This window comes from Amaranthus tricolor, chromosome 7, assembly GCF_026212465.1.
Source record: "Amaranthus tricolor cultivar Red isolate AtriRed21 chromosome 7, ASM2621246v1, whole genome shotgun sequence".
NCBI lineage: Eukaryota > Viridiplantae > Streptophyta > Magnoliopsida > Caryophyllales > Amaranthaceae > Amaranthus > Amaranthus tricolor.
Genome location: NC_080053.1, coordinates 31,239,421 through 31,258,627, shown reverse-complemented (window position 1 = coordinate 31,258,627; position 19,207 = coordinate 31,239,421). Strand labels below are relative to the sequence as shown.

General features: G+C 33.4%; 2 protein-coding genes across 2 annotated transcripts; both read left to right on the top strand.

Moving 5' to 3' along the window:
- The first annotated feature begins 626 nt into the window (after nt 1-626).
- On the top strand, nt 627-7,611 carry LOC130818293 (phosphatidate cytidylyltransferase 4, chloroplastic-like). The gene is made up of 8 exons (XM_057684412.1): nt 627-782; nt 1,695-2,087; nt 3,438-3,739; nt 4,499-4,689; nt 5,277-5,401; nt 6,002-6,135; nt 6,899-7,014; nt 7,214-7,611. Exons 2-8 carry the CDS (start codon nt 1,833-1,835, stop codon nt 7,303-7,305), a joined length of 1,215 nt encoding a protein of 404 aa, XP_057540395.1. The 5' UTR covers nt 627-782; nt 1,695-1,832; the 3' UTR covers nt 7,306-7,611.
- Nucleotides 7,612-8,326: 715 nt separating this feature from the next.
- Nucleotides 8,327-14,634, top strand: LOC130818274 (putative BPI/LBP family protein At1g04970). Its single transcript, XM_057684389.1, has 6 exons — nt 8,327-8,930; nt 10,132-10,271; nt 11,274-11,625; nt 12,339-12,587; nt 13,083-13,208; nt 14,297-14,634. Exons 1-6 carry the CDS (start codon nt 8,520-8,522, stop codon nt 14,522-14,524), a joined length of 1,506 nt encoding a protein of 501 aa, XP_057540372.1. The 5' UTR covers nt 8,327-8,519; the 3' UTR covers nt 14,525-14,634.
- Nucleotides 14,635-19,207: the final 4,573 nt, after the last annotated feature.

Below are 19,207 nucleotides of genomic sequence, written 5' to 3'. Positions count from 1 at the left end.
AACAAAAGCTTCAAAAATTCATTTTGATTGACGATTATGCAAACTTTATAATATGATTGCGATACAAATGATTTCAACTAAGGGTGTAAGTTTGGTTTTTAAGTTATTTTTAATATAAAACATAATCAAACAAAACTACAGTCAGATTTTTATTTTCAATCCAAATTCAAGCCAATTTTTTACTTAATCAAATCAAATCAAACCAAATTACACTCCAAATAACAAAATCACCATAAAACAAATTAGCTCAAACAAATATTAAAAATTATAACAATTACCTAAATTTCAATTAAATGATCATAAGTTCTATATGCCAAATATTTTTAAAAAAAGCACCCAAACTAAACCAAATACAATCTAAAGCTTCCAATAAATTATTAACAAATACAATCTCAAGTATTTTTCTTTTCTTTTGACATATATTTTTAATTATAAGCACTCTAAAACTCAATATAAAAGTAGTTCTTTTTTTATTTATTTTATTGATAAACGAATCCACATCAATTTTTAATCCAACTTAAATCAAACTATAAGTTCAATTTAGTTTAAATTGATTATCAATTTTTTATAAAAAAAATTATATATATAGCCTTTTTTTTTTCTCCCAGCCTAGCTTGTCATATCAAAACAAAGTAACAAACAAAAACATTACACAAAATTTCAGGCGTTAGTTTTGAAGTTGCTTCATTTGTTCCTGTTTCCTATTATCCCTTAGTCTACTCATATTTTGTGCTTACTGCTTTCTACCTCTGCCAATTGGTTTCTGCCATTGAAATTTGTAGGTGAGTTTTCCTTTCTTTCTATCCACTCTTATTACACTTTGGGATCCTGAATTATGTTTGTGGGTAACTTGTTCTTCATTCACATAGTTATCTATCCTTTACTGCTTTCAATCCCCTTTTTTTCCCCTTTTATATTGCTATATTCCAATTGTTTGTATTCAACATTGTATTCTTCCTAGAAGGTAGGAGGAACACTTTTCTATCTAATGAACCCCAAATTCTTGATTTTTAGTAGTATAAGGTTACTACGAATGATTGCAGTGTGATGTATGAACTGTAACTGTTAAATACACAAATGGGTTTTGTTATTTTTACTTGAAAACTTGCCAATTTCTGTTAGAAGAAAAAAAAATTGAGATTTCTGTATTGGGTTGGGTTTGTTGTTAATTTCATTCTGTAAATCTTTCCTTATTGCTATTTTAATTGTTTGTATTCATCATTATATTTTTCCTAAAAGGTAGGAGGAGCAGTTTTCTGTCTATAGAACCCTAAATTCTGGATTTTTAATACTAAAATGTGCTTTAGGATGATTGTACTATGATGTGTGAACTCTAAATTTCCAATACAGTGATTTGTTTTGTTGATTTTTACTTAAAACGTAGTCATTTTGATGTAAAAATAAAGAAATTTGATTTTTTTTTATTTTTTGTATTTGGGGTTTTCTTTTGTTGGGTTTTGTTGTTAATTTCATTCTGCTTTCTGTAGTTCTATGAGAAGAAGGGACTTTAATATCATAAAGTGAATGGTTTTATGTTAGGATTGCAAGTCCAATGTGAAAGTTTTGTTCTTGGTGATTTATGTCATTAATAGTAGTAGGAATATGTTTATTAAGCTCTTAAGATTTATATCAGACAGACTATATTTTGTGGGATGAAAATAAAATTTATGTATTTTTGTGGATGTTTTTATCAGGAATACATGTTACTGGGGTTTCAAATAACTATGGAGATTAAATGAATGGCCCTAGAGATGTCTATGAGATAACATATGCATGTTTTCTAATTTTCTTAACTTAAGGAGATTTTAGAGCTGAGAATACTACTACTTTCTATGGCGGTGCAAGTTGGTTTAGAACGCAGCAATGTTTTGTCTATTTCCGCAGCCTCATGTCCATGTTTGCGGTCTCCTCCTTTCTTCAAAGCCCTCAAACTTCCATTTGCATCAACCAAATTGAGCATTAGATTGATTAGGATGGGTTCGGATAACATTTTCGGGATTCCAGTGCGGATATTGCCAAGACATCGGACAGTTATGTGTGTGGCAAGTGCTGAATCGGATCGAATGGATGAAAGTGGGGCCAAAGAGGTTGGTATTTCTGATCTTTATACTGTTGGTTCATTATCACCTTTATCATCACCATTGTGTTAGAAACTCTGTGCTTTATCTAGCTTCGCTTTGTATCTGTGTTTCCATGATGATTTATGCATGATACACTTAGTTTTTCTATAATCTTTATCGAACAAAAATAATTTAAAATTAAAGATACTAATGTGCTTATGATAGATGGAGAGAAAAGGCCTGCTTCCCGTTGAATTTTTATTTTTAAGTATTGGATTGTACGCTATTTGATCTGCTATGTAGGATGGTCTAAATTAGTGGCTTAACTTCCTCTGTATTTATCTAGATTTTGTTTCTTTTCAAGCAAGAGATTGCTGTTTTTCTGAGAGTTTCGTCCTTAATTGGAAGACACCATATGTGGTTTTTAATGATTTGAATTGATGCAGAAGAAAGGTAGTACCATAGTCTAGCCCGTCTTGTATAAGACCGTCTCATGGTGAGACGATCTCAAAACAAGAAGCCCATAAGCTAAAAGTTTCTATTATTGGGCTATTTAACCCAAGTATAAGGCATGTCTCACGGTGAGATCCTTCTAGAATCAAAAATGTACATTGTAGTGTAGAAGTAAGGTCCAATGAATGATTTATACTTTGTAATTATGTTCGCCAAAGTTTTCAATAGTTGGAAACGGTATGCCGCTTTACTACTTTTACAACTTGTTTGAATATTAGCAAAATTTACTAGAACTATGATATTTATGCAAAACCACTATTTTTGCGTGTTCGGGAAAAAAGCCTATTCTATGTATACTAAGACTACCATTTCATTGAAAAAAAGGACATTCTCGTGATCAATGGTGGTGGGGCTTGAGGACAGTGGTGGTTTGGTAATTGGAGGTGAATGTGTTGGTCATTGACACATTGGTGTCCTATGGTGGCTGCATATTAGTGCTTTTCATGAGGATTTAGCCCAAACCTTGGCATTTTTGTTTCGTATTAGAAGATGAAGTATAATGGTTAACATGCAGTCTAAAGATCGAGGCCACTTTAGTTTTTAGTTGGTTGGTTGAGTAGACCGAGTAGATAATGAGTGTTATTATATGTTTTGGAAGATGATAAGGTTCCAATTTTTCGGTTTTCTGTTAGGGGCCGGAATGCTGCTCGGCTTCATTTAGGAATCTCTTATGCATCATATGCTACTTTTACTTGTCTTCCTGAAAAGGTGTCTTTGAATTTCATCAAGTGTATTCTTTGAAAATTTTCCTTCTCGTATCATAAAAAATATACATATGAACAAAAGGGTTTGTTACAAATAGTATGACAACTATTTTTTATCGCAATTTTTGTCACTTTCTGGTACTGAAAGGGTATGTTGTAGGAAGTCATCGAAGGCTACAATCTTTTGGAAAAAGAGGAATTAAATTTGGACGAACAACATAAAGCTAGTCAGTTGAAGAGCAGGGTTATATCTGGACTTGTGATTGGCATTTCAATGGGTGGCATAATACTCGCAGGAGGATGGGTTTTTACCATTGGTGTTGCTGCTGCAGTTTTTATAGCCGCAAGAGAGTATTTTGGATTGGTAAGAAGTGATGGAATTGCCGTGGGAATGACACCACCACCTCGATATGTGTCAAGAGTTTGTTCTGTTATTTGTGCTCTTATGCCTCTTTGGACCTTGTAAGATCTGCTATATTACGTTTAATTTTCTTTTTTTTTTTTTAATTTTTAATTTTTTTTCGTTTCTACTATTTCACTTGCCAAAGTTATGGAATATAAATTAACAAGACACATTTATCAAGTGAACCATAACAATAGCTCCGTACTTTTGTCTTGGTGCTACTCTTAGCAGCATGCTTGTCAATTTTATTGGAAATAAATATATTATATGTCTGCTTTCTTCAACCTGACTCGACTCAAAACTCGGGCTATGACTGGTTGGAATGCTCCTGCACATGAACTTAAAACATGAACTTTGAAGATGTAGTTTTGGCGTAGTGCAAGATATCATCTGCTTCAGCATATCGCGACCATATTTTAAAGTTTTTTGAGCTTACGGTGACAAAACTTAGATAGCACCAACATTAAAATATCCGCATTTACCACAAAGCCGTTTGGTGACAATTGACACTACAGTTTCAAGTGAGTTGATATCATGGCTGATGGCACCGATTGTGTTGAACACGTTGGGGCTTTCATCGTCCATGAGGGAGTGCTTCATGTGCTATCATTATTTTGATTAATTAGATTTGGTATCGTCGCTAATGTAGGTAGATTTTTTGATATGAGGAAACCAATGATGGATGGAAAACTTATAATAGTATACTTGACGCCTTTTTTTCCTTTATTTCTTTTATTTGGGTTTTCCGATGGAAAATTTTAAATATCCGTTTTTGCATATTTTCTTTTATATTTGCTAATTTTTCTTTTGGCTTTTAGGTATGCTGGTCACATTGATATCTCGGTGACATCTGCAGCTTTCGTTGTTGCAATTGCTTTGCTTTTACAAAGAGGAAATCCTCGCTTTGCTCAACTCAGCAGTGCCGTGTTTGGGTTGTTTTATTGTGGTTATCTGCCTTGTTTCTGGGTCAAGCTTCGATGTGGTTTATCGCTTCCAGCCCTAAATACAAGTATGATGTTTATACTTTTCCTTTCCGTATCATAAATTTTTAAATATGATTCGCCCATCACTCCTTGTATCTCTATGTAGGCACTTCTTCGTAGAAATATTTTCTTTTTTTCTTTTCCCTTGCGACTTTCCTTGGAAACATATGAAGAGTCAACTAAGACAAAGAGACATACTCTAAAACAAAGGGTCAACCATTATTGTTTGGATTTCAAGTACAAAGAACCGAGACAGATGGGCAGGAAGTAATCAAGTAGTAGAAATTGTCCCCCCTTTCATTTTCTTCCTAACTCTTTTTGTTCATGTATGTGGCTGTATTATAGTATCACATGATTCGCTAATCTTCTCGCAAATCGCATATCGAAAATTAGTGATTTCTGGTCGGTTTTGGGCTATCATTGAGCGAATCGCAAATTCAAAAAGCGAATTATGTTACTTTTGTATTATCAATCACAAAACAATTACAAGTTTGCATTTTATATTTTGGGGAGGGTATGTTTAATTTCATGCTCATTATTATGATTGACTTTGTTTTGATAGTATCAGGATCGTCTTTAATCTCAACCAGTGCTTGATTTTTAATTATTGCAGAAATCGGACATTTGTGGCCTGTTCTTCTTGGTGGCCCAACACATTGGACTGTTGGACTTGTCGCGACTTTATTAGCGGTCAGCAGCATTATTGCCGCCGATACATATGCTTTTCTTGGAGGCAAGGTGAGTACTGCTTGCCAGAATGACAGGTTGATGCTAGTTGTTATTTACTGCTAGAGTCGATACATGAACGTAGAACTTTTAAAACCGTTGGAAATGAAATTGTTTTTAAAACCGTTGGAAACGAAATTTATGGATAACGTTTGTGGAGTAACCTTTTTTCTTGACTAAATATTTTGGCCTAGTGGTAATCTCCTTTGACACCTTAGTAGGGGATAAAGAAAATGGATCAAAATTGATTTTGAAAACAAATTATTATTGAATAATTTTGAATTTCGTTTCCGCCAACTCATTCCGACAAAGGAATAATCTGTTTTAGTCGAGGTTAGCTCTTGACTTTGTCCTTTTCAATCACGTCAAGCTGGCCCAATTGTGGGCTTCTCTTGTACTTGGAATTCAAGATTTGCTTATTTTAACTTTAAAATTTGTAAAAAAAATTATTTTTAAGTGTATAAAAAAAAAAATAATTTTGAGGCTCTCATTTTTTTTCTTTGAATGATGGGTTTGTATTATGTTTATTTGGGTTTTATCATTTACTCTACAATTGATGTCTAGTGTCAGTTTCATGCTTTTATAACATTAATTCCTTGTTTACGTGTACAGGCATTCGGTCGCACACCACTTATTAATGTTAGCCCGAAAAAAACGTGGGAAGGAGCTATGGCGGGGCTGGCTGGCTGCGTAGCTACTTCTGTCTTATTATCAAAGATACTTTGCTGGCCAAAATCTTTACCGAGGTAATTCTTCCTTTATTGGCGCTATTCAACGACATTCCATTCCCAAATGCCACTAATTGGCGGGCTTTTGGGTTGGTTAGAACTTTTTTTTTACGTGAACGGAAATTTCATAGCTTTTATCTGAACTTCTGGGAACTTGTTTTCAACTTATGCTATTCCTGCCTTTTAAGTTGCCGGTGTACATACATCCAACGTTTAGCTGTAACAAGTATCATTGTACCCTGCTTATCTTAGTTTCTTCGGAAATTTCTATTTATAGTAATAAGAAAGAATTCTGTTTGCTAGAGTTATCAAGTTAAGTGAATCGTCTGAAATTCTTATGCATGTGCACTTATTTATATGAAGTTGTTGATGATGTTTGCTATTAAGGGTCAATCACAAACAATTTCTTTGCTATCACCTATGGTACTTGGACTCGGAACCTGATGTCAGATACTTGTACGTGTCAAGTGTTGGATACGTCTAAATGCTCATTTTTACACCTAAAATGAAGTGTCTAAGTGCCATACTAATGTCCGAGGATCAAGGATTGGACAAGGGTAAGATTGCGTACATCCGATCCTCCAAACCCCCCATAGGTGGGAGCCATTTATTGACATTGGGGTAATGAAATGTTGTTTTGGGGAGGTTCAAGTTTGTCGTTCATATATTAAGCTCATATACTTTAGCTATCAAACTATGAATTTCAAACCAATTGCCATTCTTCGGTATGATCTGTGACTCTCTGTGCTGTGTTTTACGATCTCTTTTTCTCCTTGTGCAGTGCGGTCGCCCTAGGATTCCTGAACTTTTTTGGGTCTCTATTCGGTGATTTGACTGAGTCAATGATAAAGCGTGATGCTGGTGTTAAGGATTCTGGTTCTCTCATCCCCGGGCATGGTATGCCTTTTTTTAATACATGATGAATACTCCACTGTCCGATTGAATTTGCTAGATTCACATCTTTATTGTGACATCTTTATACGTCAAATGTAGAAAATTGAATGAACTTGAGCGGAGGGAGTAAATCTTACTATTAATAAAATGAGTGTGAATAATTCCAACCTAAATATCAATCCTTCGGGATTTTTGTTTGCAGGCGGAGTACTAGACAGAGTCGACAGTTACATCTTTACCGGCGCACTTGCCTACTCCTTTGTGAAAACTTTCGTGCCGCTCTTCGGTGTTTGATCAGAGTTCAACTTCCTTGTTGCAATCAGTGAAAATCCGAAAACGTCTGATGAAGAAGTTGAGGTGCAGTCGAGCTCAAGAAGGCGGAGCTTACCGAGAAGCATTTAGAAATTGTCAACTTTGCTAAGTAGATTATTCCCTTATAGTTTTGATTGTACAGATTCTTTTCAATCTTTAGATAATGGTTCTTATCAGTCAAATGAGCAATAAACAACATAAATTTTCACTTTATATTTGTATTTTCATTTTGTATCTTGAACTTATTCATTAATGGTAAGATTTTAAAGCAATAGTATTTTTTTTAATGAAAGTCTTATGGATATTCCTATTTCGAAAACAATACTTATTATGAAAATTTTGAGATAAAAACACATTGATTTCGTTATGCATGTACTTGGCCAAGATGAGCCTTTTGCCTTGGTTGTTTCGTGTCGGCATACCTCAAACAAAAGCTTGCGACACAGTACAAGTGTCGCTAGTATGTGGGTCGTGCCAGCCAGGCAACCACGAGCCACATTTTAAAATTTTCTTAAAAAAACTTTTGTCCAATATTAATTATATAATAATGATGACTCCAATTTATCGGTTTTATATTGTGCCAATTTTATAAAAATGTGTTCATGAACGTTTGTGACCCACTACGACAATATGTATGGCCATATCGAGCTACGAGCTAGAAATGCCATGCTATTTACGTGTCAGCCTAACCCGTGCATCAAAATTAAAAACCCCTTTTAAAGCTACACTATATAGTTTCTCTTAAGATCATACTCCCTCCGATTCATTAGTAATGTTCTATTTACTTTTTGGACACTTATTCATTTCTTACTCTTAATTTGTATTTTATTATTAATCTATAAGTTAAAACATAGTCAAGTTGATTCTTGTTTAATTCGTCTCAATGTAAGAATTATTTATGTCAATTTTTTATAATTTTTAATTAAGTACAATTAAAAATATTAAGAATTAAATAAGTGCATTAGATAGAGTGTATAAAGCAAATTAAAGATTAACACTGAATTGGAGGAGTAATTTTTTTTCGGCTGTAATTCAAACCCGAAAACGTATCGAACCTCTACATTCCTGCCAATAATTCCAAATTTTGTCAGTACAATAATTGATTTATAACCCTAAATCAAGCAATCAGTCTCTCAAATTTGGGGTTTTTACTTTCAATTGTTCAACCCTTTATACTCCAATTCATTCATACTTCAATGGCACCTTTTAATTTGTGCAAATTCATCATCTTTTTATCATTATTTTCCACATTTACGAATTTCCATGTACAATCAAAACGAGATGGATTCATTTCTATATCAATTTCTGAAAAGGGTCTTGAATTTGTCAAAGACTTGTTAACTGAAAAGGCAGTATCTTCTTTAACACCACTTGAACTTTCCCCAATTGAGAAAACTGTGAGAATCCCACTTGTGGGTAGTGTTAAAATTGTTCTTTCTAATATAGTAATTTATCATATTGATGTTATCTACTCAGATGTTGAAGTGGGTGATGATGATATTAGTATTACTGCTTCAAAAGCAACTGCTAATTTGAGTATGGATTGGAAGTATACTTATAAAAATTGGTTTGTTGAAGTTTCTGATCATGGAGATGCTTCTGTAGAGGTACTGTAACCCTCTATTGTTGTTCCTTTCTTGTTTTTTTTTTGCTTATTTTCAGTATGTGAACCAGTTTCTGGAGCTTGTTCATGGAGTTTCTGCATTTTTAGTGCGATTGGATGATATTGTATGCCTTCAATTTGAAGGCTTTTTGTGTGATTGAGTAATGGGTTTGTGCAAAATGTTCGACTGCACACGGGCTCTCAAATTGAGTCGCCATTGCCTTTTGCTTTAGTTTAATTACTTGCTTGTAGGTTCAATAATTACAGAAAATGAAGCCGAGGGACTCTTTGGCATCCTCTCTTTTATGGGTATAGTTTGCCGTCTTTTATCTCTCCTCACACCCTGATCATAGACCCTATGAGCGTAATATACTGGGTACGATGATGATGAAGAATTAAAGAAAATGTAAATTAAATAAGGCTAAAAATTATTAGGTATTTTATCTCCACCCTTGTTGAGTTTATGGGAGAAAAAACTAGTCTTGTTAGATCGCAATTTTGTTAAACTTTGTCTGTAAGCCATGAGGGATAATAAAATGCAGAAACTTTAAGCTTACAGAAAACATAATTTTAAAATATAAATCATCACAAATTCTCAAATGAGACGGTTTTACGGTAAGACCATCTCTATTGGGCCGACTCAATGTACACTTGCTAAATTCATCAATAAAAAATGTTGGCTAATTATATAGCATCTTCTCATGGTGAGACGATCTCATACAAGACTTGCTGATTGATCATACCCCTCTTGAGTACTGGAATATGTTTACTTATTCTCGTTGCTTTAGTTGTTTTTTTTTTTTTTTTGAGTTTTCAATTCATTTTTTCTCTAGGTTTTGAAGAGTCTCACACTCAAAGGCAGCGCCTTTGCCTGACGTTTAGATCCTTGGCTATAGGGAACCTTAGGGCCTTAGAGCGCCTTGCGTCTATTAAAAACTAAGGATTAGATATAAACTGACCATGATTGATGCTATGTGACGATGGAATGTTATGCATTTGTCCAAAGAGACAGGACAATACCAGAAAAGGAATGTTGTGGTGAACATACAAGTCATGTCAAGTGACGCGAGGGAAAGGAAGAGTGAGAGTCATTTATTATTTTCCGTAATTAGTTGTCACTATTTTACATTGGCTTTCTTTGGCATTGTTTGAAAGGTACATTTTTTTCTCATGAATAATAACCACTGAATGGTTCTTGTCCAAAGGTTGACGATATGAAAGCAAGCATTGAGGTAACGTTGAAGAAACAAGGTGGTGGTCTGAAGTTGACTCTCCTAGAAAGTGAATGTGAGGTAGAAGATGTTGATATAAAGATGAATGGTGGAGCATCCTGGCTTTATCAAGGGTATGATTTCTATGAAAAAAATTGAGCTTCCTCTTGTGCTTAGACCTAATGTTCGTTTGCTTCATTTATTGGAAAATGAAAATGTGTTTTCAAAAATGAAACCATTTACATCCGAGCCTTCTAAGAAGGATTCCCTATCTAAACCAAGGAGAAACATTGCCTATTACACACTGTAAAAAGACTAGAACAAGAGGTCAAGCGCACTTATAAGAGTGTATCTATTTATGAAACATTCTTCCTTAGAGTATCTAGCTCTTTCCCTAATTACATATTGTATCTGTTGGACTCTGTATGTGAGGGTCTATGTTACTCGGACTCTTCCCGTGTCCGATCCTTGATGCTCGGACATTGGTATGGCAGTTAGACACTTCATTTTAGGCGTAAAATTGAATATTTAGACATATCTGACACTTGGACAAGTACCAGTATCCGACATCATTACTCGAGTCCAAGTAATATAGGTAAGGGTGAAGACTTTATTTTCCCGAACAGATGTATTCCTAGCCTTCCAATTCCAGTAAACCTGGATGCTGATCTCTGTGTAGACAATGTTTTTCCTTGCATGAGATAGTCTCGATCTCTGAATATATTGAACAAGCCACTGTAAGCCTTTGCCTGTTGTAAAAACATGTAGCAAGCTCATGATATGTATCATATGATCCTAGACATTGCTTACTATGAGGACATTGAAAAACAGATGGGTGGTGTTCTAAGTAGACTTAGAAGTACGAAAATCCTCTTTTATCCTCAGGCTGAAAGCTGCCAACTTCTCTTTAATTTTCCGCCTATCAAGATTGCTTGTAGTTTATTTAAGTCCTTGAGCTGGTTACAGATAAGTGTTACATAATTCGCTTATTTAATTCGCGATTCTCACAAAGTTTCTTAAGAATAGCTCAAAATTGACCATAATTCATCTTTTTTCGATTCGTGATTTGCGAGGAGATTAGTGAATCATGTGACACTGATATAGATACTTATTTATCTGCACATGTTAATTGACAGGATAGTAGACGCTTTCAGCAACCATATTGAATCAGCAGTTGAAAATGCTATTATAAAGAAACTCAATGAAGGGATCTTGAAAATTGGTACCTTATTGCAGTCTCTTCCTACACAAGTAAAAGTGGACGAAACTTCTGCACTCAATGTGACATTTGTCAGCAACCCCACTTTCAGCGATTCTTCAATCGGTTTTGTAATAAATGGCTTATTCATTCCAATGAACGAATCTTTGTCCACCCCATATCAACTCCAAGTATCACAATCTTCAATACAATCCCATAATCCAGCTAAGATGATAGCAATAGCATTGCATGAAGATGTTTTCAACTCTGGCTCTTTGGTTTATTTCAATGTAAGTCCTTTTTGTCATGGATTTTTTTCCCGCCTGTTCACCGTGGGACTGGCTAAGTTATCTTTTGGATCGTATTGTGGGCTAATCTTGATATTCTCGTTCTTGGCAATGCATGCTGTATATATTACTCATCTTGGGACTGACTAAGTTATCTTTTGGATCCATATTTTTTCCAATACAAATGTTAGAGTATGTGTCCTAAATGCATATAGTATCTAATTAGGAAGTGTGTATTATGAATTAATTTTGCATACATAAACATTCATAAAATATTACTAATATCTATGTTACTCGGACTCTTCATTTTGCTTCACGTACCCGTGTCCGATTCTTGAAGCTTGGACATTGGTATGGCACTTAGACACTTCAGTTTAGGCGTAAAATTCAATATTTTGACGTATCCGACAGTTGGACACATACCAGTATCCGACGTCAGTACCCAAGTCCAAGTAACATAGCTTAATATAACAAATTTTAATCATATCCCCTTTTTGAAAGCACATCTTGGCAAGGCTACAATTGATATCAAGTCTTAATTATGATTCTTACCAATGAATTATGATAGAAATTAGTCTAGGATCTTCCCATTTATAATTCTCGGGCTTGATCCTTCTTGAATGTTGGATGTTGTTTTGTTCGAAAAACCAACTTTCACGACTCGTTGGCATCATAGATGAAGGAACGAAAAGTTAACTGCTTTCTTCTGTAGTTAGGCAGGGCTTATGCAATGGAGAGTTGAAAAGATACCAGATCAGTCACTTCTGAATACTACTTTGTGGAAAGAAGTTGTACCCGAACTTTACGAGCAGTTTCCCGATTCCAGAATGGTTTTAGACTTATTGGCTTCTTCTCCTCCGTCTGTGCACATTTTTGATGGTGGAATGGAAGCAACCATCAATACAGATGTTATAGTGGACGTCATGAGTGACGGGGAAGTCGTACCGGTTGCTTGTGGATCTGTGGTAAGTGTTTATATGGTGAATATGATGTCTGATATTTCGCATGTGATTTCAAGTGTTAACTAAAATTTCTGCTTTATACATATTAGACGTTTTGAGGTTTGCCATGGCCTGCTAGCTGGGCTTAAAACCTGGCCAAATGACCATCCCGAAAAAGCTCGAAATTCTTTCTTGCAGGCTCAAAATTTTAGTTGATAAACAAAATAATTAACTAGTAAGTTAATTAATTATACATTAAAAAATCTCAAATATTGCAATTATAATAGCTGGTTACTGCATAATAATAGTAATTCAACAACAAAAATGCAATTACAAGTTCAAAACTCCCCTTATGTGATTTTTTATCAAAAATCAACGGCATTGGCCGCGATTCGCTTTATATCTCCGTTATAGCCGTTTTCCGCGACACCGCTACCGTTTCTGCTAACGCATCTACGACCGCGATTTTTTTCCATGCTCAGACACCTTTGATGAGTGACTTACTATTTGTTAATGCAGGTTATCAGTGCTTCAGGTTCTGTTAAAATTTCAGGGAATAACCTGACAGGGAGTATCGAGCTCGATAAGTTCAATTTGTCAGCTAAATGGAGTAAAGTTGGTAACCTGCAAATTGACGTAATCAGGGTATGCATTTTGCTTCACTTGTTTGCATGCATGAGTGATGCTTCTTCTGTTAGCAGTCAAATTCACTGTTACATGATTCACGAATCCCCTTGTAAATTGCGAATCAATAAAAGCAAATTATAATCGGTTTTAGGCTATTTTAGGGTCGTTTTGAGCGAATCGTGAATTCAAAAAGCGAATTACTTGGGGAATTATGTTACACCGGTCAGATTGAATGTATTATGGATTGTGGTTCTTTTTTGTTCTTTATTTTTTCTTAATAAGGAAAAGGAAACAAAATAATCCCTCCATCCCTTTGAGTTTTCACCATAATATGACTCTCACATATGATGCAACTCAGAGTATTACGTGTTGTTTGATGTAATATTCTTTCTCCTAAAGTATTGCCCGTGAAATTATGAATGGAGAGGAGATTACGGGAAGACATCCATTTCTTACTTGGACATTAATACCTTATAAGACTGTTCTTCTCGCTAAATGAAATTATGTTTCAGGAACAATGGATTCATATAAGCTCTAAAATTTCTGATTAATTCAAGTTATATCTTACCAAAGCTTAGACTATTCTCCGTATTACCAAATTTTATAGTTTTTTGGTTTCAAATTATAGTAATGGACTTTACTAGTTTGTCTCATCAAATCATTTTAATTTATTTATGTGAAATTGCAAATGATATTTTTTTTTATCAAGGATCAATCTGAAACAAGCTTTTTGTTACTACAAGATTATTGCATACATCCGACCCTCCAAACTCTGCCTAGATGGAACCATAGGAGCCGTTTGATGAAATTGGGGTTACGGAATGTTGTAGATCTGACCAGAACTCTCCCATTGTGATTCATAGCTTCCACAAATTCTTATAAATTTCGAAACGTTCATTCAAGTAGACATAACTCTTAATAAAATTAAAAAGTACCCTTCGAAGAAGTGTAAGGAATCGTCTCCTAATTTGTCGGAAGGCCATGTTTATTACGTGACTCTTGATCGACTTATATTTGTTGCCTTCCAGTGTGATGTTCCATCACTAATTTCCCGATTCAAAAGCTAATAGCCTCAATTGTTTGACTTGGTTTACACAACGTTGCAGCCTGTGATCTCGGAGGTTCTAGTAGATGTGTTGTTGCCACGATTGAACACGCTTCTCGTACAAGGATTTCCTTTGCCACTAATCCACGGCTTCACCCTTGAAGACGCTGAAATCGTCTATTCTGATTCTTTAATTACTGTTTCCAGCAATGTGGCATATACCGAAGACAATCGCCTTCCATCGAAATACATCATTCGTGATATTTTGTCATTCCTTCGGTTCATGTAAAATCCGCTCTGTAATCTATATGCAGTTGTTATATGCACAGTGCACTGTAACTTATCCGTCTGTATTCGACATTTATGTTTACCCAGATTTGAGAAGGGTTTTCACTGAAACTGTGTTTGAGCCTTGACGGTTTCTGTCTTTTCAAAATTTGTAACACTTAGAAAACACGATGTGTTCGAATAAAATATTGTTTAGACTCAAAAGGACGGAACATATCTCTTTTATTTAAAAACGTGTAATATCAAAATATTTTTTTAATGTTTATATGTCTACACGGGTAGAGCTATGTGTTGGCAAAGGTCAGCCATGGCACACCAAAGAAATCGATAAGATTTTAGTATATTTTTTCCATTAACCTATGCATTCGACATGTTTTGCATGAATTAGCTCGAAATGGCTTGGCGTCTGTAAGTGCTATTATCCCGATGACTTGCCAGAGGTGGTTGGCCACCCAGGTGCTCCGCAATTAAGTGACACCCACGTAGGCTGGCCATGAGGTTCTTCTACGTCTTTTTCTTATAGTTTCTCTCTCGAATATTACATGTTTGTCAAAAATTCCGACTATAAAACTTACAAGTTGTAATTCGAAAGGCAAAAGTCGACATCAACGACAAATCTTTTGCTCTGATCCAAGTGTTTTTTTAAGGGTGTTCCAAGTTCCAACAAGGAAAAACAGGAATCTTAGTTGAGGGGCATACACTTTTACTAGAAAACTGCACATCAACAGCTTACAGAATTATGTTATAAGAAATTTCCTTCAATGAATCAATAAAGTTGCGGAATTTGTTAACAATTAGATGAAAGCGTCAAAGGAGCCTCATCCTTGTTGCAACATGGATCGCCCCGCCAAAACAAATATATTCCTGTTAGAAAATGATGAGACCAAATCAGATTAGACCAGACTTCTTCAGGTACACTTTGCCGTAGTTTGCTTTCTGTGTTCTTGTCTATGAACGTGGCTTGAGATTTGGATCCTATTGTTGTTTTATTGTACGAGTTCAGATATGGGTCCACTAAAAATTAATGGGTTTGGGTTTGGATCTGATTGGACCCTACCCATGACCATCTCTGTACTCTTGTTACTTGTAATCTTATTTTACTTATGTTTGTCTTTCTTTATGGTTAATACTATTTATACTTTATTTTATTTACTTCATACATTTTCGCCCTTTGTTGCTGTTAATATATCATGAACAAAAAATTCAATCTTTAGGTTATCTTTTATTCCCTTCTGTTTTCATAAGTTAAATAGGCGGACATTCTTTTTCTCTAATCTATCGGCATTATACTTAATTTGATCTGAGTCGAATTAAGAAAGCTAATATTAGGGCTTCTATTAAGATTTCCCGTATGCCACCGGCCGGTTGAAAATCTCGGATTACTTCGTATATAAAAGCATAGTTTGAAGGAAGGATGCAATTTTTTGAATTGTGAAAATTACTATTCAAGTTGAAGTTGTGAATAAATGCTTGAAATATACATTATTCCTAAGTCATATTTAAAGATCTAAAATAAGAATATAAAAATATTTTTTTTTTATAGATACTAAATTTTTTATTAAAAGCATGAGCATGACTTTCAAGCAAAATCACATCTATTTCCAACGAATCTAAGATGACTTATTTCGGATTAAATGGAGCAAATTCTAAAATGAAGAGACAGAGTATATCGTATCTTATATAGCAAATGGCTGATTTCAATGTACAAGTGAATTTTCAATGTCTATTAGCTATTAGCAATTTAGCATCCGTACAGGTTCCTTTTGTCCATTTTTTAAGGCTTGTTATTGTATGTTAGATATTTAGAATATTTGTTGCATTAAGTCAGCAATATAATACTCCCTTATATTCTAACTGAATATCTTCGCTATTTTTTTAGTTTTATTCATAAATTACTTTTAATTTGTATTTTATTTACAATCTGTGAGATCTTATTTGATTTTTTTTTAATGTAAATTTTATTAACATTAATTTTTTATAAATTTTAGTTAAACATACTTAGAGATGTGTACTATTGAAATAGTGCATTGATAAGTGTATAAAATTAAAAAAAAAAATTAATTAGAATAGGAGGGAGTAATCCATTTCACATACTCCTAATATACTCCATTAAATTACTTTATTTGTCTTTTTGAGTTTATAGCATATGTTTTTCTTTTATTTTTTTTAGCATAGGATAAGCTAAGGTAAGGGGAGAGAGCAAGGAGAATATTATAATACATGCTTTAACCAAGAAAATATTCGATTCTCGAGTTTGTCACATGTTATAACTAAGAATGTGAATTTTACTGGAAATGAAAGAAATATATTAATGCGATAAAAATAAAAAATAAAAAATGAAAACTAAATATAGCGTGATAATAAAAAAATGAGTGTAGGTTATATCGAAAACTAGATGTATTTGTAATAATATCTATGAAACGGATGGAGTATATATAAAATATGGATACTACTTCCATAATTTTGGATTAGATAAAGTAATATGAATCAAATCTTATTGAAGTTAACATTGATGTTTGTGCAAATGCTTCAATTGACATCCACATTTTAATGGAAATATAGAATCTCAATCAGTTCATGCAAATAATTAAAAATAGAATTGTAAATATGTAAAAAAATAAATCAAAAGTATTAACTTGAAACCTAGAATAGTTGATAACCATTTATAGTCATTGCTAGTGACCAACCCATGACTTAAAACTCTCTAGTAATCTCCCTATCTTATTATGAACAAGGAGCCCAAAATTAGGGATTGATGCTTGAACATATTTGAGACAATTAACCAATTGATGCTTTGAAAAGCTTAAAAAAATGAAATAATTTGTGTTCCTACACGAGGCTATGGCCTAGGATGGGTCATATTTCAACTGATGTTATCTGCAAAAGCATCAAAGACTTTTATGAATAAAAGAAAAGAATTGCCACTTTTGTTTAAAGCTAAATTTGCTTCCCATTGTCTCATTTGAAAGCAACTGATCATAACCCATTACCCATATCATACCAATTTTCCTAATCAATCCAAATTAATTGAATTAAAAGATTTTTATGTCGTTCCTCTTAATGCTGCTAATGATGTCCATACTTTAAATCAAAAATTTAAATGGTTTTGATCTCTAATCATATATGTTAAAGGCAATGTACTAACCAACTTATCTAGTGTATATATTTACATGTAATATTTAATTTTTTTTAAGTAATTTTAACCGATCATAATGACATCACGTTAATTATGCCATTGTGCGAGTATCATTGTCAAAATATTAAGATTTTGGATGTTTTATCATGTTACGTTCAGTTGTTATGTCCATTTCTTAAAACTTTTTTGTTTTTTTGAAAGTTATGAAATTACCGAAAAGTTAAGCTAATTGATATAAGTGATTATACAAAGGCGACATGTTCTAATCATACATATAGATTTGGTTGGGGGTAAAATTTCTACGATAATTATATTGAAGTTTATGATCTTCTTCAACTTAGTTTTTGAATTCTTGCAATCGATGCGAAAGTTATATTATTGAATATCAAATAATCCAAGAATTTCTCTTTATTCTTTCGTTGGAGGGGCATGTATATATATGTCTGCCACCTTTTCTCTAAACTTTGATTTCTTGTTAGGATATTGGATTGATCACTATGACAATAATCTGTTCATATTATTGATTTGTCAATAAGCTAGTGAGGTTGATACCATTAGGCGTAAACTATTTGTATTTTGTGTTGAAGTTGTGACTTTGAGAATAGTACTCTAATTTAATTTGTTAATAGTACGCATGACTTATTAATTATCAACAGTATACTTTATGACGCTTAAGTCACCACATTTAACCCGATTTTTAACTCTAATATATAATTCATCCGTTTAGAAATAGTTTGACTACATTACAGTTATTGACATTGTCTTTCATACAAACATATTTTATATATTATGTTCAATGTGTAAGGAAAAAAAATAGTCAGATAAAATTTTATTTAAATTAACTAATTATATTATGTATAATATTTACTTTTTATAATTTTAAGCTATACATAACTCAATAAATAAATAATCAAAATAATACGATAAATTATAACTAGATGGAAACGTATGAGATTTGGAAGAAAACAAATGAAACACTATTTTGTATGATCTATGAATATGAATATGGATATAATTTTTGGTCCTCCATCTTTGTTCCTCACATTCACTACCCGACATCTTTAAATTATTGTTCACTTTGGATAGAGTGTTAACTTTGAACAAAACCAACAATCATCAAACCATTAAAAAAAGGTTCACTTTGTCCCTATAACCTTTAAGAAAATAAAGATTTTTTACCACCAAATTAGCATACTTCCTCCTATTTATTAAACTTATTACTGTTAGTAATATTTTTTTATATAATTTATTTACAATTAGATAAGAGTTTCAAAACAAAGGAAGTACTTTATTTATACGTTTAAATTTGTTTTTTAAAGTGACAAAAAATATCACTATTAATAGCAAATTCAAATGAATGAAAAGAGTATGTAATTTGATTGGGTCAAATGCTCACAAATTTGACTAAAATTCCATTAGAATGCTTATACAAATTAAAGGGTTAAAAGGATCACAAAATCATCTTTGGTAGAATATGTAGGAAGAGCTTTTCTAATATTAACATCACACCTTTTTGACTATTTTAACTAACCACCTCCTTAATGATAG